Genomic DNA, 27,868 nt, shown 5'->3' with positions numbered 1-27,868 from the left:
TTTGTTAAATAGTCACACATTTCCTTTATCATAATTCTCTTTAACAACAGCAACAAAAAATCATTTTATACTGTAAGTTTGAATAGTTCCTTTTTTTGCAGAACCAGTGGCGGTGATGAGAGAAGAGTCTATCTCGTTTGCCTTGGCAACATTCAGATTAAACCATCTCTACAAATTAAATGATCAGAAAGTTACAAAAGCAGTCAAGCTGATATTGTGGGCAATCGGCTACTGTTTAATTTGCAATTACATGCACAATTTAGAAACCACTTTAAGATAATTCACCCTAGACAGTACTGCTAACATATTAGCTGCTATAAAACACAATTCAAGTACAGGAAAAAAAAAAATCACATGTAATAAATTGATATGAAATAAGGATCTTCAACTTAAGAATGTTCATCTCCCAAATTAAGAAAAGTAGTCGATCCCATAATTGTGAAACATATTGATAGAATGTTTATTCCCCAGTGTCAGCTCCTTTATGTCTGAAATTTGCAGTTAAAACTGAATTCAGTTAGGCTTGGGAGCCATCAAGTGCATCATACTTTACTATAGGCCAATAAATCAACCTTATAAAAAATTAAAATAAAAATCAAACAACAAAATTAAAAAAAAAACATACTAGGCTGTTCTGTTTCTGATAACACAGCTGAGTTATTCATACTGTGCTTATTACAACTAACAGCCTTTCAGTAAAAGCTTAACAATAGGTATCTTTGACAAACGAGCATGAAGCTACAGAATGTGAGATAGAGAACACAGTAACTTATTTATCAGAAAGAGATACACAGAGAATGTGGGCCAAGTGCAGAAATAGTTTTCACATTTTATGAAAAGGATGTTGTAGTCCATTGAACACTTCAGTCACAGTGGATATATAACCTACTGTCCAAACAAGTGCCTTCTGACCTCACTGGGGTATAGGACATTCACTGACTAACAATGGATATTCAAAAACATGACTTCTTTTCTTTTCTCCACACACAGAAACCCTAAGACCTGAAAGAAAAGCACAAAATCTAAATTCCAATAACAGCATCAAACATCACGGTAGAAAGCCTTAAGTGTAATCAAGAAAGCTTTATTTTCCAAAATAATAATTTTTAAAGTATACAAAGAATACACATTAAAGCTACACCATCTGGAGTACCTTCTGCTTAGAGCTTTTCACAGCATAAATGCTGTGTGTGTGGAAAATATTATTGCAATATTTTTCTGTCTAAAGATACTCATGCTAGGTATGTAGGGGAAATTACCATGAAGATTAAAATATACATCTAAATAGTGACTATATTCAGTGGCTGGTTATCAATTCATGAACTTTTCTAGGTCACGGGGTTCATTCTCTTGCCTTTAAGAAGTATTAATATATTTTAACAGTTTAACCAAAGGTAGACAAGGAAAGAGCAAATATGTGAAATTAATTCATTAAGCTTATTTATGATTTGCCATTCTTGTTCAAGCTGTTAAAATAAAGGTTAAAACTTATAGCTAGTTGGTTTCTCTTTCAATTATTCTTACTATCTTTATATGCCACCAATGTGAAAAACTAGAAGTTGTTTTATTTCTTAAAGCTACAGTTTAGTCTTTCATTGACAAGTCTAACACAACCTACTGTACTTCATAGTCATTATTTCCCAAGGGACTAACAAATTGAAAGAGAGATGAAAAACAGGACAATGCAATGAAATTCTCTTATTTTGAAATGGTGTTAAAACAGCTCTTAAACAATCCCATCTAAAATTAACTGGCCCGGTTTGAGTACTGGGAGAAAAGAATCTATTTCCTCATTTGGTATGTGATAAAACCATTTAAAGTCATCCAGGCCAAAAGCTCTGAAGTCATCCTTATTTTCTATTTCATAAAGCAATTGAAAACCAGCAGACTGATCGAAAACCAACAGACTGGACTCTCCCTCAATAGCCTACCACCAGATGTAGAAAGATCCCAATATCCAAAACCAGCTGGTTTATCTAATCTTATCCAGGTCCCAACTTTAACCCAGTTTCTGCTTTATCACTTCTGTTCTTCTCAAGAGTCACCAGACTGGACTTCCCATCACTGATCCAATGGAGTATCTATTGTCATCAGACAGCACCTGGTATTTCTGACTATTCCTTCCTTCTTGCACCACTCTTTCTGGGCTTAGTGACACATCCTCTTGGTTTCCTGCTTCACTCTCTGAATAAACTACCTTTCTACCCTGGGGTAGCTAATCCCCTCAAAACTGTCCCCACCTCCAACATTCTGTGTATTCATAAAAGTCCCAACACATTACTTCTTCCCTTCTCACTCTATAGACCCTCCCTAAGTGATTTCACCTTCTTCATTCTATATGTGGGTAATTCCAATATTGATATCCCCATTAACCAATCATGAGCATCAGATCCATAAACATAACTCCCTCTAAGCAATTTCTCCTTAAGTGTTTATAAGCACCTCATGTTCAACATGTCAAAAATCAAACTCATCATTTCCCAAGCTCTCTTCCAAACCTGCTTTTTCCATTTGTCTCTATTTACATATGTGCATACATATCCACATATATGTACACACATGTATGTACATCTGTGAATAAACACATAGGTATATAAAAATGAGACCCTGTTCTTCACCATACATGGTGCCCTGGATACCTGCATGGCCTTTTGTTCCATAAAGGCTTATAACCCAGTGCACTCACCATCTTCCAGGTTGATTCTTTATTCCCACTTCTGACCTCTCTTCTTTCTGCTTCATCTTTAATTAGGCGGCCATTGGATGGATATATTTTTTCTAGTAAAATAACTTTTCAAGTTTTCTAATAAACTTTTTACTTTCTAATAAGATGCTGAAATTTAAATTCTAGTGTCATATTATTTATCCAGGCTCCTAATATATTAGTTGACTTAATTTTTGAGAGTGATCTTGGTAAATTAATACTACAACTTGTTTTAAAAAGAAATGGTTACATTGTTAAGTTAAAAACTGTCCTTATCTTGATTTCAAATTGGATTATCCCCCTCAGCATCATATAGACACTGGAAGGCTGTACAATAGTGCTTAAAATAGAGCCTGGTACAAAATACTGCCTGTAATTTTTATACATTGTCATCATTTTATTATTGCTTTTATCTGAATATTATTGATTTGGAGAAAACAGGGAAAGCAAGTAAAACCAAAATATAAGCATATGATAAACATAGTTGTTTTCCAATGGTTCCTTTTGTATGGCAGCTATGCAAAGAGGTTCAAGAAAAATAACTTGGTTTTATATTTATCCTGTATTTCTCCTACTCTCATCTTGACACATTCTCTATTATTGCCTTTCATAAAAATGCTTTCAACATAACTAGTTGATAATACATGTAGATAAAAAGAGTCTTCCCTGGTGGCTCAGCAGTAAAGAATCGCCTGTCAATGCAGGAGACACAGGCTTGATCCCTGGCTTAGGAAGATACCCTGGAGAAGGAAACAGTAACCCACTCCAGTATTCTTGCTGGGCAACCCCAGGGACAGAGAAGCCTGGCAGGCTATGGTTTGTGGGGATGCAAAGTTGGATACAACTGAGCACACATGCACATAGATAAAAACTTTATTCTCAAAAACTAAATGAGCAGTTTTGACCATTATTTTGGAATCCTGCTAGTTTTAAACTATTCCATAAACCTTCTGGTTCCTGTTGCCCAGGGTAAAGTTCAAGATGTCATAAGGTAACGAAACATTTAGTCTTCTGGCTTCCTTATCTTGCATTCATGAGGGAGTACACTGCATGTGGTTAGCACTAAATAAAAATTCAGACTGAATAACACTAATCCACATTTGGCACAATTAAAATCTATGTACCACCGGTCAAATCCTTTAGAGACTAAAACTGGTAGAAAAATATCTTGGGTACAGTAACATGATTTTTAAAACTTACATATATATATATATATATAATACACAGAATAAATTTCACTAGCAAGTTACTGTTTGCTAATTTAAGAACATAAGCTCTGTGAGCTCAAGCAACAAATCTGTATTTTTGACCATTTTTTATTGCCATGTAGGTAACAGGCAGCAGGCATTCCATAAATATTATTAGATAAAGCACAGGCTGGAATCAAGATTGCCGGGAGAAATATCAATAACCTCAGATATGCAGATAACATCACACACATGGCAGAAAGTGAAGAAGACTAAAGAGCCTCTTGATGAAAGTGAAAGAGGAGAGTGAAAAAGTTGGCTTAAAACTCAACATTCAGAAAACGAAGATCATGGCATCTAGTCCCATCACTTCATGGCAAATAGATGGGGAAACAGGGACAGACTATTTTTGGGGGGCTCCAAGGGTTTTTCCAGGAGTCATATATGGATGGAGAGTTGGACTATAAAGAAAGCTGAGTGCCAAAGAATTGATGCTGTTGAACTGTGGTGTTGGAGAAGACTCCTAAGAGTCCCTTGGACTGCAAGGAGATCCAACTAGTCCATCCTAAAGGAAATCAGTCCTGAATATTCATTGGAAGGACTGATACTGAAGCTGAAACTCCAATATTTTGGCCACCTGATGTGAAGAACTGACTCACTGGAAAAGACACTGATGCTGGGAAAGACTGAAGGCAGGAGGAGAAGGGGATGGCAGAGGATGAGATGTTTGGATGGTATCACCGACTCAATGGACATGAGTTTGAGTAAACTCCGGGAGTTGGTGATGGACAGGGAGACCTGTCGTGTTGCGATTCATGGGGTCGCAAAGAGTTGGACACAACTGAGCGACTGAACTGAAAAAGTGTATGTGTGCTAGTCTTTTAATGCCACAACACTATCTACTCTCTTACTATTATTTCTGAACATGTATGGAACGTATTCTGAGAGAACAGTAAAACTATCATCTGGTAGCAAAATTAGAACCTAAAATACTATTAATCATTTTAAGTCCAGAAATAAAGTAAAAACATAAAATCCTGATTATGTCTCTAAGTTAAAAGCACATTCTGACATACGTATCTAATCAGCAATACGTTTACTGTCTAAAGCGGTTGGCATCTTCCTGTGAAGTTCAAGAAAAGACAGGTTCAGATAATGGCTCAGTCATTATCCTTGTCACTGGCATGGAAGCTCACTGGAGGGAAGGCTAATTGAGCTTTGCTTTTATATTTATCATTACATATATATATATATATATATATATTTACAAATACTATCTTGCACTCTTGAAGAGTTAAACATTCTAATTATGGGATTTGAAAGCAAATGATAAGATATAAAGAGAAAACAATTTGTTCAGGAGACTATGCCATTGTAGTTGTGATCTGACTCTTGCTGCTCCTTCTCAGGCCCTTTAGCTAGACCATTCCTCCTCTAAAACTGAAGGCCCTGGGACCACCTCCTTGTCTCTTTTCTACCTACAGTCCTCCTCTAGGTGAATCTGATCTGTTCCTTGGCTAAATAAGTCAGTCAAAATGTATGCTGATGACTCTCAAATATTTATCTCTGGCTGTAACCTTTCCACTTAATTCCAGGCTTGTGTATCCACTTTGCTTTCAAACAGAAATCTCCAAGTAATCATTTCCAAAACCAAATTCTTGATCTACTGCCCTAATTGTACTAATACCCCACCTCTACTCTCCATGTATATTTTATCTCGAACAGAGCACCATAATTCACGTAAAGGCTCAGGCCAAAAACTCGGGGACAATCTCTGACTGTCACAGTCAGTTAATTCATCAACAGATTCACTGACCTCTACCCACACAGTGTATCTTACCACTCAACACTATGTCATTAGGAAGTCACCTTTTGCCTGGCCTCTGCAGCAGCATCTTACCTGATGCTCAAACTTTCACTTGTGCCCTCCAAAAGCTATCCATCTAGAGTCAGAATAGCCATTTAAAAATATAAGTCAGATGATTGAATTTCCTGGCTCTCAAATCAAGGGGTTCTCACCATGCTTAGAATAAAATTCAAGTCTTTACATACCATGGCCTGTAAGGCTCTATAGTCTGGCCCAGGGATATCTCTGTAATCCTTTCTTCCCTCTCTCACTCATTGAAATTTCCCTAGCCACAGGAGCTTTCTTGCAGACCTTGAACATGCCAAATACAACTCACTCTTGGGGTCTTCAAAATATCCTTGCCCTTGTGCCTTGTACATTCTATTCAGACTGCTGCATATTTTTTCTTTGTTTTTCCTCCACTCTATACAGATCTCTGATCAGAGATATCTTCTCTTAGCACCCTACTGAAAACAGAATACCTACCACTCTACCAGGTACACTCTCTTTACCTTATTTTTCTTCAAGCACTTAAAATTAAGGAACATAATACTATGCAAATTTTTGCCTGCTTATATTGTATATTGTTTCCCCCACAAATGTAGATGCTTCATGAAGGCAAAGACCATATCTGTTCTATTCACTACTAATATTCCCAGTACCTATAACAGTACCATAGAGTAGATGCTTAATATTTATTGAAAAACTGAACAAATTCAAGAAATCAGGTTTTAACTATACATGATTCAGGATATTATTTATACCTATCATATATCTACACTGATAATATATTTACAAATGTCAAAGTGCTTCCAAAGGAAACAAAGGAATCTAGGTCTGTAGAAAACTACAATAACTGATCCCACTGAGTTTCTCATAATATAAAAATAAGCAAGCTTCACTGGTCTACTCTTTCTACTAAAGAGAATATATACATACACACACACAAGATTCAGACAATTTCCAACAGTTTATAAAATAATGAGTTCTTCTCCAAGAGGATAACCAGAATACCCAACTCTGTAGATTCGCTGAGATAAAGAACAAAAAGCAAAAATGCACTTACCTCCCTTTTTCTACCAAGAGCAAAACATCCAATTTTTCCCCATTTTGAATGACTGTGCTAATTGCTGGAGAGAAAGAAGTATGAACATATTATTTAAAAGCATTACACTAAATACCTTTATCAACTACTTACTCACTGTTTAGAAGTGAGTCATCATAATTGTATGTGAAATCTACTATTTCCATGTGCAGCAAAGAACTCTGTGCAGATATAAGGGGAGGGGAAAAAAAAAAACTTACTTAGTTCTTGTAGTCGTCTTAAGTGCATTCTATCCTCCTGACCTTCTTGCATTTGAAGGCAAAAACGCAAATTAGATTTATCCATTGCAAACCAGCCTTTTCTCCACTGATCCAGGGCGTGGCAGTCTTTGTAGTAGAGTTGACCAATCAAATCATAGTCAGCTTCTGTTAAGTTTTCAGCAACAAAGGGAACAAAATGCTGTTAAAACAAATACAAAAAAAGTAATAAAGACAGTGAAAACAGGAAATCCCTTACATAACTAAAGATATGAGGGAAAGGGGAAAGAAAAACCTATTTTTCTGTATTAAAGATTTAGGAGTAATCCAGATTTCAAAACAATTATTTAAACTTGCCATCAGTCTTAAAACTGAAAAGCTGTAAATATAATGCAATTTCAAATGGCAGCATCTTAACCCATTTTTCTTGATATATACGGAATTGAAACAGGAAGACATTCTCTTTGTCAACTTGTGGAATCTTTTAAAACGTCAACCTTCAATGTCTATCTTCATTTGTATCTTTTATTGAATCCGTTCTTTTCCCGTTTGTGTACACTATGAATAAGAAATCTACCTATAAAAAGACATACACAGAAATGACTTTACAATATTGAAAAGATCTCCACCATCAAGGTATGGCCTTAATTTTACAAATGACTTCTCCAAAATCCTACATTAATTTCTTCTCTGCTTAAGGCTCCAGAAAGGCAACTCTTAAACTCATTTGACTACAACCTATGAAAACCTAAGTAAGTATGAACATGCTTTCTGGAATTTAGCAAAAAATTTTCGTGAACCTCCAAAGGTAAAGAATATTCTCTGGATTTAGGTAATAAAACAATATTTAAATACCTTGGTGAGATGGAGAGAACAAATAAATGGATACCAAGGAGGAAAGGGGTGGTGGGAGGAATTAAAAGATGGAGATTGACAAATATATACTACTAATACTATATATAAAATAAGTAAGGAGAACATATTGTGTGGTGCACGGAGCTCTACTTAATGCACTGCTATGACCTGAATGGGAAGTCCAAAAGGGAGTGGATATATGTAAATGTATGGCTGATTCAATTTGCTGTATAGTAGAAACTAACACAACATTATAAAGCAACTATCTGTGTGCATATGTGCTAAGTCACTTTATTCGTGTCTGACTATTTGTGACCCCATGGACTGTAGCCCGCCAGGCTCCTCTGTCCATGGGATTCTCCAGGCAAGAATACTGGCGTAGGTTCTATGCCCTCCTCCAGGGGATATTCCCAAGCTAGGGATCGAACCCATAACTCTCATGTCTTCTGCATTGGCAGGTGGGTTCTTTACCACTGCACTACATGCAAAGCCCAAAGCAACTACACTCCAATAAAAATTAACAAACAAATAAATACCTTGGCTATTGCTTCTGTCCATTTTCTTTGCACTTGAGATGTTTCAGCTCCAAATAAAAATGCACGTTCTGAGGGTAAATAAATCTCAAAAGTAAAGATGGGCCTACAGGACATAAGAATAAAAAGGTACTGATGGTTATGTGTGGCTTTTATGAGAAAAAAATTACACAAAGATCAAGTTTTTAATTAAATTCCTTTTGAAACCTGAATAATAGTGTGAGATCTATCTACCACCTACTTATCATATTTTTGTTGCTGGTTTGTACTTTATTCAAATGAATTAAATGGAACACACTGGATCAGACACAAAGAATATTCTTTTGACTAACCACTCTATGTATGGCATGACTTTGCTGATGCCCTGATGTGGCAGGGGGCTCTCTTCTGTCTCCTCTTCCCTCTGAGATCACTCCTTCTTTATTCCAACCCCCTGTTCAAAGCAAACATTGGCCAAACAGTTCTCTAAATAGTTCTCATCTTCACAAATTTTCCCTCCATCATCTCATCCTATGCCAAAATGTCATCTCGTTAGTATACATAAAAAGAGGGTAATAGCCCACATCTTGAATTTTTCCTTCATTGCTCATCCATAGCTCCAAGTATTCTTGGAACATGCTAAGTACATATGTTCAGATCAGTTCAGTCGCTCAGTCATGTCCGACTCTTGGTGACCCCATAAACCACGGCACGCCATGCCTCCCTGTCCATCACCAACTCCCGGAGTTTACCCAAACTCATGTCCATTCAGTTAGTGATGCCATCCAACCATCTCAATCCTCTGCCGTCCCCTTCTCCTCCTGCCCTCAATCTTTCCCAGCATCAGGGTCCTTTCAAATGAGTCCACTCTTTGCATCAGGTAGCCAATGTATTGCAGTTTCAGGTTCAACATCAATCCTTCCAATGAACACCCAGGACTGGTTTCCTTTAGGATGGACTGGCTAGATCTCCTTGCAGTCCAATGGACTCTCAAGAGTCTTCTCCAACACCACAGTTCAAAGGCATCAATTCTTTGGTGCTCAGCTTTCTTCACAGTCCAACTCTCACATCCATACATGACCACTGGAAAAAACCTAGCCTTGACTAGATGGACCTTTGTTGACAAAGTAATGTCTCTGCTTTTTAATACGCTGTCTAGGTTGGTCATAACTTTCCTTCCAAGGAGTAAGCATCTTTTAATTTCATGGCTGCAGTCACCATCTTCAGTGATTTTGGAACCCCCAAAAATAAAGTCAGCCACTGTTTCCCCATCCATTTGCCCTGAAGTGATGGGACCGGATGCCATGATCTTAGTTTTCTGAATGTTGAGTTTTAAGCCAACTTTTTCACTCTCCTCTTTCACTTTCATCAAGAGGCTCTTTAGTTCTTCTTCACTTTCTGCCATAAGGGTGGTGTCATCTGCATATCTGAGGTTATCTGTATTTCTCCCAGCAATCTTGATTCCAGCTTGTGCTTCCTCCAGTCCAGTGTTTCTCATGATGTACTCCGCATATAGGTTAAATAAGCAGGGTGACAATATACAGCCTTGATGTACTCCTTTTCCTATCTGGAATCAGTCTGTTGTTCCATGTCCAGTTCGAACTGTTGCTTCCTGACCTGCATACAGGTTTCTCGAGAGGCAGGTCAGGTGGTCTGGTATTCCCATCTCTTTCAGAATTTTCCAGTATATCATGATCCACACAGTCAAAGACTTTGGCATAGACAATAAAGCAGAAATAGATGTTTTTCTGGATCTCTCTTGCTTTTTCAATGATCCAGCAGAGGTTGGAAATTGGATTTCTGGTTCCTCTGCATTTCTAAAACCAGCTTGAACATCTGGAAGTACACGGTTCACATATTGCTGAAGCCTGGCTTGGAGAATTTTGAGCATTACTTTACTAGTGTGTGAGATGAGTGCAATTGTGCAGTAGTTTGAGCATTCTTTGGCATTGCATTTCCTTGGGATTGGAATGGAAACTGACCTTTTCCATTCCTGTGGCCACTGCTGAGTTTTCCAAATTTGCTGGCATACTGAGCACAGCACTTTCACAGATTCGTCTTTCAGGAATTGAAATAGCTCAACTGGTATTCCATCACCTCCACTAGCTTTGTTCGTAGTGATGTCTCCTAAGGCCTACTTGACTTCACATTCCAGGATGTCTGGCTCTAGGTGAGTGATCACACTATCGTGATTATCTGGGTCATAAGCTCTTATTTGTACAGTTCTTCTGTGTATTCTTGCCACCTCTTCTTAATATCTTCTGCTTCTGTTAGGTCCACACCATTTCTGTCCTTTATTGAAGGACATCACCATCTTTGAATGAAATGTTCCCTTGGTATCTCTAATTTTCTTGAAGAGATCAATAGTCTTTCCCATTCTGTTGTTTTCCTCTATTTCTTTGCATTGATTGCTGAGGAAGGCTTTCTTATCTCTCCTTGCTATTCTTTGGAACTCTGCATTCAAATAGGTATCGCTTTCCTTTTCTCCTTTGCTTTTCGCTTCTCTTTTTTCACAGCTATTTGCAAGGCCTCCCCAGACAGCCATTTTGCTTTTTTGCATTTCTTTTTCTTAGGGATGGTCTTGATCCCTGTATCCTGTACAATGTCATGAACCTCCATCCATAGTTCATCAAGCACTCCATCAGATCTAGTGTCTTAAATCTATTTCTCACTTCCACTGTATAATCATAAGGGATTTGATTTAGGTCATACCTGAATGGTCTAGTGGTTTTCCCCACTTTCTTCAATTTAAGTCTGAATTTGGCAATATGAGTTCATGATCTGAGCCACAGTCAGCTCCCGGTCTTGTTTTTGCTGACTATATAGAGCTTCTCCATCTTTGGCTGCAAAGAATATAATCAATCTGATTTCAGTGTTGACCATCTGGTGATGTTCTTGTGTAGAGTCTTCTCTTGTGTTGTTGGAAGAGGGTGTTTGACTATGATCAGTGCGTTCTCTTGGCAAAACTCTATTAGCCTTTGCCCTGCTTCCTTCTGTACTCCAAGTCCAAATTTGCCCGTTACTCTAGGTGTTTTCTTGACTTCCTACTTTTGCATTCCAGTCCCCTATAATTAAAACAACATCTTTTTGGGGTGTTAGTTCTAAAAGGTCTTGTAGGTCTTCATAGAACCGTTCAACTTCAGCTTCAGCGTTACCTGTCAGGGCATAGACTTGGATTGCTGTCATTACCTAAAAACAAAAACTCAAAATACCCTATATTAAACTGATCGTCCTTCTTTCTCTTTCTCACCCCACACCTATTGCTATCTCCTTCTCATTCCAGTTTATAGGCATCACCATCTGTCTCATCAACAAGAACAAAACCTTGGAATCTTAATTTATCCTTCCCTTGACATCAGCATTTCATTCAGTCACACACTGAATGCTACCAGTTCAATTTAAGAGTCTCTCAACTCACTGTTTTTCTTTTTAATTATTTGCTCCTCTAGTTACACTCTCAGTAATTATATTTTTTGCGACCCAATGGATTGCAGCACGCCAGGCCTCCATGTCCATCACCAACTCCTAGAGTTTACTCAAACTCATGTTCATTGAGTTGGTGATGCCATCTAACGATCTCATCCTCTGTTGTCCCCTTCTCCTGCCACCTCTCCCACCATCAGGGTCTTTTTTTTTTTATGGTAAGCCACATTAAACTGTTTAATCATTTATAATAAAAGCACTATTAAGATTAAAATAATAAATCAACAAATAACCAGTTTTTTCCTCAAAAAGTTAGATTTACTGGAAAACAACAGTCATTATGTGACAATAGTAAAATGTTTCAGTATTTCATATAATTTTTTTTTCTTATTTTTTTATTTTTTTTATATTTCATATAATTTTATATAAATAACATAGCTTTACAAATCTCGTCCCTAAAATACTATGTTCCTTTATCAGTTTTATAACTGATTTTTGCACATTTTAATATTTATATTTTTCAAAAATTACACTACAAAATGTGATAAGAAACTTTCATACCAAAGATCTTAGAGGGTCAGTTTCCAAAAGTCCTCACAGAATCCTACTAAACTATTTGTGAGTCAACTATGTTAAATAATGTAAAATAATGTCTACTCTTGAAAACTTTTCTGAGACCATAAAAATGTCAAAATAGATTTAAGAAATTTATTATTTCAATATGCTATTAAATATGCATAATTTATTTTATTGTGAACATTACCACTGCACTTTTTTGTCATCTATTTTAACCATGATACATTTAGTGAAAGCCTAAATTTTGTCATTAAATCACTATATTAAACGGTGAGCAAATCATAAAAATTATGGGACTACATGTGCAAGAATGGAATGATGTAAACTTACTTAAAATTTGATGTGAAGATGTCAGCCTTTCATATTACCTAATGAAATATTTTAATTTTTCCACTTTTTAGTGAATTCCCTAAGGAACTTTTAGAAACTGAAAAATGAGTAGGCTTCAGGAAACCACCAAACTCTTCTGTAAGAAGCAACTGAAGAAGTGAAATGATGATAAAACACTTATTAGCTGGTATGATACATATCAGAAAATACTTTCAGCTCCTACTCATTTAATGATAGACCTACCCAGTATTTAAACAGAAGTCTTCTTTGTGCACAGCCAGGCAGATGACTTCATTGATATTAATGGTGCCATTAGGCGTGGTAGACTTATCATTTTCATAGTAACTCAAGAAGCCTCCTTCTAGAACACACCACTTTTTATTTGTCTCTAGGAATTTAAAACAAAACAAATAATAAATTGAGCTATACCATAAATCAAAATTTTAAATATATGGTCTTAAATAACTGGATTCAAATAAATGGATGTATTAGTTCCTATTTTGTATAAAGAGCATGATACTGCTGCATGGGATATAAAACTGTCATACTTAATGCTCTCAAAAAATGTACAACCTAGTAGAAAAGGATGAACAAGACAAAAATAACTATGACTCTGATGACCAGAGAAACAGGCAAATTGATAAAGAGACCACTGCAAAACAATGCTGAAATGGTAAAGACTGATGTCTATACAGAGTATTAGGAAGGGAAAATGTAGGGGGAAAAGCATCTGTGGCTGATGTTAGGTAGGTATGCAAAAAACACATGTCCTTAATGTCCTGTTTAGTAGCGGTGTAGTAGCTCAGCTGTGTTGGACTCTGCAACCCCATGGACTACAGCCTGCCAGGCACCTCTGTTCAAGGGATTCTCCAGGCAAGAACCCTGGAGTGAGTAAGCCATTCCCTTCTCCAGGGGATCTTCCCTCCACAGGGACTGAACCCAGGTCTCCAGCATTGCAGGCAGATTCTTTACCAACTGAGCCACAAGGGAAGCCCTAATGCCCTGTTTAGAGGATTTGAAACTTATCTTTTAAGAGGTCAGCACACTATGGCCTGCAGGCAAAATCCAGATCAACAAATCCAGATCAAATGTTTTGTAAACAAAAAGTTCTACTGTGAAAGGGCCACACCCATTCATTTGTGGATAGCCTGAGGCTGCTTTCTTGCAACAAGGGCAGAGACCATCTGACCTGCAGAGCTTGAAACATTTACTATCTGGCCCTTTTAAGAAAAGTTTGCTAAATTTTGCTTTTAGAGTTGATGGTAAGCCACTGAAATGGTTTCATCGGAAGGAAATTGCAGGTTTAAATTCTACACACTTACTTTCAGTGAAACATAGATGTGAGAAGGTGAGGCTGAAAGCAGAAGACCAGTTGGGACACTCTCAAAAGTGAAAGATGAAGACCATCCAAGGCAGGTAGTACTACTCTGATAGTAAGGATAATGGGTGGGTAAAAGGGATGATAGAAAAGGATGGGGACCATAGAGACAGGGAGGAGGGGAGAGAGAAATGCATACATGCACTTGTGTATTCTAAAGGGATAAAACATTTATTGATGGGACATAGGGAGTTAAGAGAGAGCTTATTAATGGTTATTAATCATTTTTAGCTTTGATTACAAGGTAGGCAGAAATGCCTATTTTTACCTAAAAGAAAATAAAGTAGAAACAGTTTTAGTGCATGTAATCTGAATTTCCTTGGATATGCACTAAATGAAAGATATCTCCTAGAAATTCAAGTAGGAATACCTATTAGGAAGATTACCCTGTGGATTTGAATCTTCGGAGCAAGGAACAGCCTCAATAACCAGAAAGTCTTTACAGTACAGGCCATAGTTGAAAATGCACAGCAACCGAGGATAACATCTTAGGGAACTTAGGGAACAATGGATATAGAAGGGTTCACAAAGGCAGTGAAACAAATGAGAAGATACGGTGTATAAACAGAAAAGGGGGGGCATTTCAGAAAGGAATAATTACCAACATTAAATACAGAAAGAGTTTCAATAAAATAAGGGCCGAAAATATCGGCTGGTCTTCCAAAAAGGAGGTGACTGCCTGTTCTTTAACTGAGAATTCTGTCTCTCTCATCCTCATCTGAGGTGGGCCCTTCACAGATCAGACCCATTTTGAAAGGGAAGCTACCCTCAGACTGAAGTGGTAAGGAAAAACTTCACATGAATTATGGCTTTTGAAATAGCCATTTATATGGAAAAGGTGTGTTTCTAAAGTAGCAAAAAATGCACACTGAGCTACCAATCATTCCATAATTCTGAGAAAGAACTGTGTGAGGAAAGTCATGGGAAGGGGAAACTGTCAAAAACCTATTTGGCCAAAGAAAGAGATCACATATGAAATTAGGACTTAGGGAACAAGACTGCAGGCTCACGGCAGAGGCCAGGCCCCAGGAGTCTTACATGATAGGTATTTCAGAGTTTACACCTTTCTCAGTAGACAAGTGGGAGACATTGGAAGGTCTTAGACAAGTGTCAAATGCATGATCCACAAAGTAAATGTAAATGCAGAACCTAATTATGCTAATTCTAATGGGAAACAAATGACAGACCTCTTGAAAAAGGTAAGTACAAACTCATTTTAAGTTAGAAATATGGGCTTGAGGAGATTTAACCTTGTAGCATCATCACCATAATCCTTGATGAACCTCATTTTTTTTAAGTGAAAATAGGCCAGAGGTCAGACAAAAAAGGCATAGATATTACCTCTGAGGATTTATAACAACAAAGCTGTGATAGGAAAATTTGACATTTCTATTCATCTGGGAAGCAATCAGAAAGCTTTAACAAAACTACATTGGATGGCATTGGTCTGCTTGGGCTAATTCAGACAGGACATCCTCTCTGCTACAGAACAAGTTTTACTGCTTAATCAGTTACCAGAAGATGTCTACCAGAAGCAAGATTGGGACCACAGAATGGAAAACTCTTAGGACACAAGGTGTTTATAAGACAAGAGGTTGTGTATATTATGGTGGTTGGATTAGCTGGAAGGGTTGCTCTTTCCTTCTGTTCAAACTGGACATTTAGATCAGGGCAGAAAAACATTAGTGCAATTTACACATGCACAAATAAAGAACTCCAGAGATGACCTACTGAAATAGTCTTAAGAATATTACTAGAGTTATGGTTAACTCTAGAGTTAACCATATAACTAGAGTTACTAGCCTTGACTAGATGGACCTTTCAGTTCAGTTCAGTTCAGTCGTGTCCAACTCTTTGAGACCCCATGAATTGCAGCACGCCAGGCCTCCCTGTCTATCACCAACTCCCGGAGTTCACCCAGACTCACGTCCATTGAGTCAGTGATGCCATCCAGCCATCTCGTCCTCTGTCGTCCCCTTCTCCCCCTGCCCCCAATCCCTCCCAGCATCAAAGTCTTTTCCAATGAGTCAACTCTTCGCATGAGGTGGCCAAAGTATTGGAGTTTCAGCTTTAGCATCAGTCCTAAACTCAAAGGCTAACTGGAAACTGGAAGCAGTTGTGTATATGGATACCTGTGTATCTCTGCTACCTTCCTCCTTGTCCTCATCCTCTTATCATCATGTATATGTGCCATATGTTCTTCTATACATCTTACATGCATTAACTCATTGTATCCTCAGAACAACCCTATCAGGTCAGTTCTATGATTATGTACTCCTTTCCTTTTACCCTGTTCATGGGTACAAGATGGTTGATGGACTTTACCAACATCACATAAGTACTCAGCATCAGAGCTGGGAGTAAAACCCAAGCAGTCAACTAGGGAAGGTACCCTTCTATCTACTTCACAACCTCCCTGTCTGTGCCTGATATATGCTTGAAGCATATACGTCCATTGTTTAAATGTACCAAGGTACATCAGAGGTCGTGCCTTCAAATACGTATGTGCACAATAAATGAGAGATAGTTCAGGTTAAACTATTATTTTTTTAAAACCATAAAGTTGTTTCCTGATGAAGAATTTCCCAAACTGATGGCATTCAGCATCCACAGAAAATAGAAATATGCACTAGGACTCCTTTCATTTAAAATAAATGTTTCAGCCTTGAATAAACATTTTTAAACTATGCAAGCTAGGCATTTATGGAACAAAGGATCTTCAAAATTCCTCAATACTAACCCATAAAATTAAATATAAACAGATAATACAGAGTTTCTAGTAAACCGTATCAACCACTTTCTTTTTAAAACTCAAACACTGTCAACAAATCAAGGTAAGATACCAAGGGGAAATAATACGGTTGAGGGGAGAAAACAGAAAACAAAATCAGGAAGCTATTATTCAGCTCTACACTTAGGTTTAACAAGAGCTATCAATCTTTCCTTTCATGAACACTAAATTGGGGAGAAAAAGAAAAATACAGATCAGTCTTCATAACCAGAGGCTAGAAGAACTTCAAATCCTGAAAATCTGAACTGACAATTTGAAGCCTCTGTAACTCTCTGAAGGACTTGCATGCATTTTATTCCTTGACTTTTTTCTTTGTTTTTAATCAGTCTGCTCTGTGGCCATCCTGACAAGCCCTGATGGAGTGATGCAGTCCAGATGCTTGCTGTTCAGAGGCAAAGGTGACAACCACACTTTAATCTCTGAATCTTTCCAAATAATTCAATTTTTCCATAAAGCTGGTGCTCAACAGGAGTACCACTGCTGCAGAATCTTGATGGAAAGAAGGGGAAAAAAAAAAAAAAAACACCAAAACTCTCTGTTTCTTGTTAATTCAGCTTTTTCTTCTGTGTTTTTAAGTAGGCTCCTCCTTCCCTGGTGGCTCAGAGGGTAAAGCGTCTGCCTACAATGCAGGAGACCCAGGTTCAATCCCTGGGTTGGGAAGATGCCCTGGAGAAGGAAATGGCAACCCACTCCAGTACTCTTGCCTAGAAAATCCCATGGACGGAGAAGCCTGATAGGCTACAGTCCATGGGGTTGCAAAGAGTTGGACACGACTGAGCGACTTCACTCTCTTTCCAAACAAAATGTGTTTTGTGTCAGCACTTATATATTTTTATAAGCAGGTCAAAAAATAGTAACTAATAATTATAAATAGACTTTAACCTATATAAAAATTGTGAATTGCTATATCATACACCTGTAAAACTCATACAATACCATATAGAAAAACTATACTTCAATAAAAATTTTATTATGTATATATAAAGTAATCTGTGCTTTTACACTAGCAGTAATGTGATTAGAGCAATGCCCATTTATTCAACAAATATTTGCACATGACTAGTTATGTGTGGACACTGTATTAGGCACCAGAGATTTGATGATGCTGAATAAACCAGAGAATGCTGATGCCTCAATAAGCTTTCACTCCAGAAGGAGGGAGAAACAAATCACACAAGGATCCAGTTCATGCAATGAGAGCCACAATGGAAACAAGCAGCACAGTATGAGAGGGAAGAACCAGCAGTGGGCCCACACTTTAGGAGGCTGCCACAGAGGTCTCTCCGACCAGGAGGCCCTGAATTGATCCCCTAGAGGTGAGAAGCTGTCAGGCTGAGGAAAGTGTGCTCCTTGCAAAATGAACAGCAACTGCAAAGGTCCAGAGGGGGCATGTTGTAGGAACAGACAGGAAACCAGTGTGGCCACGCAGGTAGGATAGGAAGGAAGGATGTAAGATGAAGAGGGGAAAGCACCAGAAGGTCTTTTAGGTCAGATAAGGAAAAGGGTTATATCCTGTAACGGGAAGCCACTAAATGTACTTGAACAATGGACATGAATGATCTGATCTGCATTTTCAACAATCCCTATGTCTGTTTGGGAGAATGGTTTGGAGGGAAGCCAGGGAAGATATTAACCAGTAAACATATGGGCTGGGGTAGAGGGTATTACAGCCCAGGCAGGACAAGATGGTGACTGGGGTTCAGATGATGTTAGTGAAGATGGAGGGCAGCCAACTGATTCATGGTCTATTCTGAGTTAAAATGACAGACCTTGCTGATATACTGGATGGAATAAATGAAGACTATCAAAGAATACCTTGCTGTTAGACTATTAGATTGTTTTCCAATGAAATCATTTCTGTGTGCTCCATAGTCAAAGTACAAATCACTTAAAACAGAATGCTCCAAAATGAGAAAACATCCCAAATGAAATTACAAATATGGAGAATGCACTGGTTTCTGTTTTTTGAAATAAATTTCAACAACAACAAAATCCATAGTTAACTTATCTTTTATAAAAGGAAAAATTGATTTAATTACAAATTTGAAACATCAATTCAGTTCTCAAGGTGATTAAGAAAAGCAATATATTTCAAGAAAACAGTAAAATGAATTGATGTTTATAAATATTATAACCAGAATTGTCAAAAAATAACTAGAAGCTTATTTTTAGTCTGCAGAATACTTATGATATATTGAGAAGCTTTAGGAAGAAAAGTTCATATTTCAGATTTCCTTCCTATTTCATCTTTGTATAAGTGGTTAGAAGGGTAGATTAATATATCCTGCAATTTAGAAGAAAAATTATAGAAAACTTGTACACTTCTTAACAAGTACATTAATTGCCCTGTTATTCAATTATTTTAATAATTGCTATCATCATTTCACAGATTGTTCTGGTACTTCTTCCCTCTTGATCACACAACTTTCAACTATTTTAAGTATTAAATACTGATAAGGAGCAATGGAAAGATGAGAAAATCTCTAAAATTCATCATTTATTATTGGTTACATTGAGAAAAGTAAGACATGGAAATAAATTTGCTGGAAAAAAAAAAAAAAAAAAAAACCTAAACTCAAAGAATAAAGATGCTCTGCCATCTAGTGTCACCTGGTCATTACACTGACCAAAGCCAAAGTCATACAGTAACAATTATAACACAAATCAAATGCAAAACTCTGCTTCATGCTGAGTTCCTCCACTGTTCATGTGAAACCAGCATAATATCAACTATCCTGCAGAGCTTTTATGAGAATTACAATGAACATATAGAAAAAGCCTAAAGCAATGCCTTACACATAGTATATGCTCACTAAAGGCGAGCTACTGTTTACAGGTTTTTGTTGTTGTTTAGCTACTAAGTTCTATCTGACTCTTTGTGACCCCAATGGACTGTAGCCTGCCAGAGTCCTCCATCCATGGGATTTCTCAGGCAAGAATTCTGGAGTGGGTTGCCATTTCCTTCTCCAGGGGATCTTCCTGACCCAGGGATCAAACAAGGGGCTCCTACATTGGTAGGCAGATTCTTGATTACTGAGCCACTAGGAAAGGCCAAAAATCTAATAAAGTATAGTTTATCCCAGTATAATTCTGCTAAAGGTTATAATTTTCTTTTTTTGGACAAATAAAGCCTTTAATTGAAATAATCACTTCAAATGTATGAAGATCAGGATTAACACTCTAAAGTGAGTTTTTCATCCTATTATTCCTCTGACCAAGTAATATGGTTGGATTTTACCACTAGGGAATTAATACCTGCCCTCCGAGTCTCCGAAGTCCACCATCAACTGGCCTGCATAACTTAATCTCTCTTAAATTCTTTCTGTTCTAGTAAGACAGAGCGCATTATATTCTTCCTGCCTACTTTCTAATATTAGTTTGAATGTATATAACGTTAGCCTGTGTCTTACTCATTTTTGTTTTCCTGCTAAGTCGCTTCAGTTGTGTCCGACTCTGTGCGACCCCAGAGATGGCAGCCCATCAGGCTCCACCATCCCTGGGATTCTCCAGGCAAGAACACTGGAGTGGGTTGCCATTGCCTTCTCCAATGTATGAAAGTGAAAAGTGAAAGTGAAGTCGCTCAGTCATGCCTGACTCTTAGCGACCCCATGGACTGCAACCTACCAGGCTCCTCCGTCCATGGGATTTTCCAGGCAAGAGTACTGGAGTGGGGTGCCATTGCCTAATGCCCAGCAAATGCCTGACACAAGGAGTGAAATGGATAGATAAATACCCACTATGACTCTTCTAAGATCAATGCCACAAACCTACAACAGGTTGTTAAATCAATTAATTCACATCATTTTTTGGAAACCATGCTTAAGCTTTATTTTACAGACACACACAACTACAATCAGAACAAACTCAACTACTTGAGACCACTTAGTATGTTGACAGAATATAAACCAAAGACTTGTCCGTTCTTCCTACATGTTGACATTTATCTATATTATCTCCCCAGCTAGGGGGTCTGTCCCAAAGGGAAGGGGCTGAATTTCACATTTCTTTGGAATAACTCTTAAATCCTGAAGCAGAATTGGTTGTCTCTGAGGTAGATGTCAGAGAATTCTGCTGAGAATTTGCTCAGCATTCCGAACCAGTAGTAAATCTTTGCTGCAGTGCATGAAATAATATCTGTACCTGGAAACATTTATAAATCCTCAAAAAATAAATATTTCTCTACTGCAAGATCAAATCTAACGTCTCAAGGGGAAAAATATCAAAACTTAAACCTAATTGTTTTGATAATGAAATAAAATGTTATCAGATGACAAAATCTAAAAGGAGCAGAAAAGATACCTTCAAGCAGTTTTTTTTCTGAAGAGAGTTTAGAAGCACCAGCAGGAGCCTGATACAAAAAGTCACAGAGGAACGTAGACTGGGAGGACTCTTGATGTAATCGACCTTCAGAATATATGTCATGTTGAGGGAAATCTAGAAAAATTACAGAAATACCACATCTGAAATCTGAAATGTAAACAATTTTCCCTTGGCTTATGAATATGTTGATGAGTTCTGAGATAGAAGAAAAACTACTTCAAATATACTGCAGAATAAAGACACAGAAACATTTATTTTGCTTTGCATAAAATTTGCAAATAAGCACTTTGGTTGTGTTTATTATTCATACATGAAAACTGGATTTAATTTTAGTGAAAATGATTACATGGAATTAACTATTTTAATCTTCCATTTAGAGAATTAAGGACAAATATAAGATTGATTTCCTAAACTTTTCCTTGAAAGCAAATAAAACATGGGTCTTAATAAGCATCTTCTGTCTTTCTGACAATTACATTTTCTTTTCATTCGAATGGTGTTTCTGATTTGAGAAATTTACAGATTTGCGCTGCAGTCCTTTTAAGGATCTATCAGGAGAGACCAGGTTCATGAAGGCATGAGAGGGACTAACCTGAGAACTTGTTATGGTAGAGAAATTCCATCTGCAGACTCTGCCCTGCCTTCTTGGCCAGCAGATAGGGGGTGCTGTGCTCAGGATCACCTGTTGCACACATGACATCTGCTCCACTGAACAGCAAAGCCATTGTTTCCAGAACATCTGGTTTCACCACAGCAGCACACAGAGCCTGGTCAATAAAAGAAAATACAACTTCTAATGAAGAAGATATAATTCTAGCAATTAAAATGCAAGAAAGTCTGCCAATTCGTTTATGAGATGAAGTTTGTATTTCTTTTTAACAAATCTAATAATTATTACGCCCTGAACTAACCAACAGGTAACGAAGGCCTGAATTTAAATGAATTTACATGAATTTAAATTTCAACAGAAGATCACCAAATGTCTATTCATTTTTTTATGGCAATGATGTTCCAAATCTTCAAATCCATTATATCTGCCATAGAAGATATTTTCTGTATTTTACATACTATGATAATGGCAATGCTCAGAAACTTCAAAATACTTCAAATGCAGTAATGAAGTATCCACTAAATATTTTGTTTGCATGAATGTTTCTGCATGCGTGCTAACTCGCTTCAGTTGTGTCCAACTCTTTGCAACCCTATGGACTCCCAGGCTCCTCTGTCCATGGGATTTACCAGGCAAGAATACTGGAGTGGGTTGCCATGCTTTCCTCCAGGGAATCTTCCCAACTCAGGGATCAAACCCACGTCTCCTGCAGCAATTGTTTTGCAGGTGGATTCTTTACTGCTGAGCCACCAGAGAAGACATCAGTCTTGGCAATGATTTTTTGGATATGATATCAAAAGTACAAGTATCAAAAGCAAAAATCAAGTGGAATTATAGCAAACTAAAAAACTTCTGCATAGTGAAACAATCAACAAAATGAAAAGTTAACCCACAGCACAAGGGAAAATATATTCAAACCATATATTGCATAAGGGTTAGCAACCAAAATATACAGTTAACACATGCAACTCAATTAGAAAGAGACAATCCAATTTAAAAAATGGGTAGAGGACCTAAATATACAGTTTTCTGATGAAGACATCCACAGAGCCAACAATTTTTAAGCAGTATCTCCTCAATAAAGTAATTTTTAAAAATTATTCACTGATGTGAAGAGTACCATTTTTAAGAAGCCCAATGTGGTAGTAAATCCTGACAGACAGACATCCCTATATATCTTGAAGAAGAAAGAAACAGCTAGTAATTAAAGTCAAGCTTATCTAATATCTTAGCTCAGGGTATCTATATGGTGTGGCAGAAAAAATCTCCTTTGGGGTCATCAGTATTTACCCTTTGACAAGATTCCTGTCATTATCAAAAAGAGAGAATGCATTGGGGGGGAAATATGCCCTAGTTCTCCAATCTTGCCAGTTACTTCCCCAAATTCACAACTTACTATTTATGTACTTATTTTTTATTGGCCTCTGGTGCATAGAACTAGATTAATTATAACCCTTGGTTATACCTTGTTATCACTATTCCATGCATGTCTAGGATAAATGGTCAGTTATTTTCATAGAAATTAGCATCCGTGAAAATATCACCCTGAACAAAACTAAGTGACGTAGTAATAACCTATATATGATTGCCGACCTCTGTCCCATCTCTCTGACTCTCCCCTACCTTACGTATAGATTCTGCATCTTGCATTTATTGTACATCATTGCTTTAAAATCAATTGGTGGCCTCACTTTACTAATACCAAAGATGTATAAAGAAGCAAGAACCTAATTTATGGTAACTAAACCAATAGAAGAGAAATATAAAACAACTGTATAAATCTTATAATTTCTAGAGAAGAAGTGAAAAGGTCTTCATTTTCCAAAATGTTCAGCATAATGCTCTTTACTTGGGGATGCTTATCCAATAAGCATTGACACTGAATGCATTTTAAAGAACTGAGAACCATGAAAGCATACTCTAGTCATAGAAAAGTATATGTTTTCAATATCTATACATAGAAGAACCTTCTGACACACAAGAAATTGAAGCAGTTGATTCTTTTTTAAAAAGGAGGGCAAGATGTTAAACAAATTCTTTGCTAAAAGAGCAATATAGAATGGTCACAAGAAGACCTAGAATCACTCAGCCAAAGGCAAAGGACACTTTTAATCAATGGCACTAAACAAACTACTGTTTGTAACAATAAACTGAGTAAATGAAGTTCATTTTGTTGACACCAAGTCAGCAGCATACTAGCTGAACTTATTATGTTCAGTATCCTGTCCCTAATATGGGGAACGTTGTTCAAGTTTTAGTTGGGGTGGATGTACATCAGATAGAAACTTCAGTGAGGGAGGAAAAGTTTACTTGCTGTTGATAATGAATCCTCAAGTGAAATGAAGGGAAAAGATCTAAGGTGCAATGTTACAAAAGGCAATAAAATTAAACAATAATTTTATGAAACAGCAAAATTTCAAAAAATTTTTTGAAATTTTCAGAAGTTTATTTTTTTTAACATGTTTTCAAAACCCTTGGCACACACTTAAAAAGACCTTAACATCCATGTCTTTTGTTACATTTCACTGGTTACCTTATTTAATTCTTCCTTGGTGAGAGACGCCAAAAGGGTTTTTCTGAATCTTCCTTCTTTGTACTTCTGAGTGATAAAATTTTTTCTCTTTTCTACTGAACAGTCCATGTGTAATTCTTCATCTTTTTGAAGATTACCAGCCCAAAAGTCATTAGCTCTTTTGTTTCCAATGACAATGAAAAGCTGAATTATCAAATAATTACAAAATGTATCAATTTAAACAATATATTTGAATCTGCAGAAAACTGAGTCACATGACAAATTAAAGCACAGCTTAGTGTAAAATATGCAAAAAATCCAAAAAAGATCCAATTTTTTTCTGGAAGATGCAGTGTGAAAGCAGACAATATTTCTATTTAAACAGCCTAGCTGCTCTTAATAATGGTAAAAGATTAGCTAGAAAAGAAACTGCAAGCAACACAAATTGCAGCAAAAGCATTATTACTTTTTGAAGCTAGCTCACATTGAGACAGATCCATTTAAAATGGCTGAGTAGGTGGGCTAATATGGTTGAGAGTGTTACACCCGAGCACAGAATAGATGCAGGAGACAAGTTAGACAAGATCGCAGTTAATGACAGAGTATGGCCGAGATAAAGAATAGTCAATTTTGCCAAATGTTTGCATCCACCACTCTGATATTTTATCCATGCTGGGTTAAAAAGAAAGAGAGTAAATTCTGGCTTTAAAAAGAGCTGCCAAGCCTTTTAAAGTAGTTATTACTATTAAAGCTCCTTGCATTTTTTATTTTTATTTTTAAAGCAACTACCTCATTTAGGAAGCTTTCTGAAAGTTAAGGTAGAAAGTTACTACTATACAACAGGTGATAAGCCATTTTTTATACTATGCTGAGATCTTGATCAGAGAAATCCTAAAGTAACCTCACCCCGCCACCAACTGCACATTTCCTCCCAGATTCTCGCTGATCACGCCACAGTCAAGTCAGACTCACCTCAATGAGCTCATTGCTCCAAATGCTGGCATCCATTTTCAGACTTCTAACCTTGGAATCTTTTGGTCCTAAAGATCTATGTTGCCCTGTAGACCAAAAAAAAAAAAAAAATAATAATAATAATTCTCTTTGAATTTCTATGTACATGTATTTTACCATTAAAAAGTATGTATGTATATATACATGGCAGTCTGTATTAACATTAAAACACATGGACATCACCAGATGGTCAACACTGAAATCAGACTGATTATATTCTTTGCAACCAGAGATGGAGAAAGAAAAACAAGACCTGGAACTGACTTTGGCTCAGATCATCCACTCCTTATTGCAAAATTCAGACTTAAATTGAAGAAAGTGGGGAAAACCACAAGACCATTCAGGTATAAATCAAATCCCTTATGATTACACAGTGGAGGTAAGGAATAGATTCAAGGGATTAGATCTGGTAGACAGAGCGCCTGAAGAATTATAGACTGAGGTTTGTAACACTGTACAGGAGCCAACAATCAAAACCTGCCAAAGAAAAAGAAATGCCAAAAGTCCAAGTGGTTTCTTCCTAAGGAGGCTTTACAATAGCTGAGAAAGGAATAGAAGCTAAAGGCAAGGGAGAAACGGAAAGATATACCCCACTGAATGCATAGTTCCAGAGAAGAACAAGGAGAGATAGGTAGAAAGCCTTCTTAAATGAACAATACAAAGAAATAGAGGAAAACAACAAAATGGGAAAGACTACAAATCTAAAGAAAATTGAAGACATCAAGGGAACATTTCATGAAAGAATGAACATGATAAAAGACAGAAACAGTAAGGATCTAACAGAAAGCAAAGAGATTAAGAAGAGGTGGCAAGAATACACAGAAGAGCTATAAACAAAAAAAGGTCTTAATAACCTAGATAATCACAATGGTATGGTCACTCACCTAGAGCCAGACATCCTGGAGTGTAAAGTCAAGTGGGCCTTAGGAAGAATTACTATGAACAAAGGTATTGGAGGTGACTGAATTTCAGCTGAGCTACTTAAAATCCTAAAAGATGATGCTGTTAAAGTGCTGCACTCACTGTTCCAGAAAATTAGTGGCCACATGACTGAAAAAGTCAGTTTTCATTCCAATCCCAAAGAAGGGCAGTGCCAAAGAATGCTCAAACTACCGTGCAGTTGTGCTCATTTCACATGCTAGCAAGGTTATGCTCAAAATCCTTCAAGCTTGGCTTCAGCAATACATGAACCAAGGACTTCCAGATATACAAGCTGGATTCAGGAAAGGCAGAGGAGCCAGAGATCAAACTATGAATATTCACTGAATCATAAAGAAAGCAAGGGAATTCCAGAAAAACATCTACTTTTGCTTCAATGAATATACTAAAGCCTTTGACTGTGTCGATCACAACAAACTGCGGAAAATTCTTCAAGAGATGGGAATACCAGACCACATTACCTGCCTTCTGAGAAACCTGTATGCAGGTCAAGCAGCAACAGTTAGAACCGGAGATGGAACAATGGACTGGTTCCAAACTGGGAAAGGAGTATGTCAAGGCTGCATATTGTCACCCTGCTTATTTAACGTACATGCAGAGTACATCATGTGAAATGCCAGGTTGGATGAAGCTCAAGGTGAAATCAAGATTGCCAGGAGAAATATCAGTAACCTCAGATATGCAGATGACACCACCCTAGTGGCAGAAAATGAAGAGGAACTAAAGAGCTTCTTGATGAAGGTGAAAGAGGAAAGTGAAAAAGATGGCTTAAAACTCAACATTCAGAAAACTAAGATCATGGCATCCAATCCCATCACTTCATGGCAAATAGATGGGAAAAAAATGGAATCAGTGAGAGACTTCATTTTCTTGGGCTTCAAATCACTGCAGATGGTGACTGCTGCCATGAAGACACTTGCTCCTTGGAAGAAAAACTATGGCAAACCTAGACAGTGTATTAAAAACCAAGATATCACTTTGCCAACAAAGGTCCATATAGTCAAAGCTATGGTTTTTCCAGTAGTCATGTACAGATATGAGAGTCTGACCAAAAAGAAGGCTAAGTGTCAAAGGATAGATGCTTTTGAGCTATGCTGCTGGAGAAGACTCTTGAGAGTCCCTTGGACAGGAAGGAGAATCAAACCAGTCAATCCTAAAGGAAATCAACCCTGTATAGTCACTGAAAGGACTGATACTGAAGCTGAAGCTCCAATACTTTGACCCCCTGATGCGAAGAGCTGACTTATTGGAAAATACCATGATGCTGGGAAAGACTGAAAACAAGAAGAAGGGGGCAACAGAGGATAAGATGGTTGGATAGCATCACCAACTTAATGGATATGAGTTGAAGCAAACACCAGGATCTAGTGAAGGACAGGGAACGCTGACGTGCTGCCAAATATGGGGTAGCAAAGATTTGGACACAACTAGGCCACTGAACAACAACAAGAAATATATGTATGTCTGGATTAATATATCTTTTCAACTTAAACTATTACCTACTTTTTTATACCACAGTTGCTGCTAAGTCACTTCTGTCGTGTCTGACTCTGTGCGACCCCACAGAAGGCA

The 27,868-nt window shown here is 37.3% G+C and overlaps 1 protein-coding gene, 1 long non-coding RNA gene and 1 other non-coding gene across 14 annotated transcripts in view; 1 reads left to right on the top strand and 2 right to left on the bottom strand.

Moving 5' to 3' along the window:
* The window catches only part of ARAP2 (ArfGAP with RhoGAP domain, ankyrin repeat and PH domain 2), a 199,676-nt gene that overhangs the window by 83,508 nt on the left and 88,300 nt on the right, over nt 1-27,868 (bottom strand). For all 12 annotated transcript variants that reach the window (XM_044946011.2, XM_044946016.2, XM_025290199.3 and 9 more), the window contains 8 exons: nt 25,319-25,404; nt 24,368-24,550; nt 21,817-21,991; nt 21,204-21,338; nt 12,979-13,123; nt 8,431-8,533; nt 7,043-7,241; nt 6,804-6,867 (listed from right to left, as the gene is read on the bottom strand). In XM_044946011.2, coding sequence (XP_044801946.2) covers nt 6,804-6,867; nt 7,043-7,241; nt 8,431-8,533; nt 12,979-13,123; nt 21,204-21,338; nt 21,817-21,991; nt 24,368-24,550; nt 25,319-25,404 — 1,090 coding nt within the window. The remainder of the gene's footprint in view (nt 1-6,803; nt 6,868-7,042; nt 7,242-8,430; nt 8,534-12,978; nt 13,124-21,203; nt 21,339-21,816; nt 21,992-24,367; nt 24,551-25,318; nt 25,405-27,868) is intronic.
* LOC123334442 lies at nt 215-4,160 on the bottom strand. Its single transcript, XR_006552296.2, has 2 exons — nt 2,687-4,160; nt 215-1,002 (listed from the first exon to the last, which is right to left on the bottom strand). It is a non-coding gene; the product is annotated as an uncharacterized LOC123334442 (long non-coding RNA).
* TRNAC-ACA lies at nt 17,493-17,564 on the top strand. Its single transcript has one exon. It is a non-coding gene; the product is annotated as a tRNA-Cys (tRNA).

This window comes from Bubalus bubalis, chromosome 7, assembly GCF_019923935.1.
Source record: "Bubalus bubalis isolate 160015118507 breed Murrah chromosome 7, NDDB_SH_1, whole genome shotgun sequence".
Lineage (NCBI taxonomy): Eukaryota > Metazoa > Chordata > Mammalia > Artiodactyla > Bovidae > Bubalus > Bubalus bubalis.
This window is presented reverse-complemented; position numbering and strand designations above follow the sequence as displayed.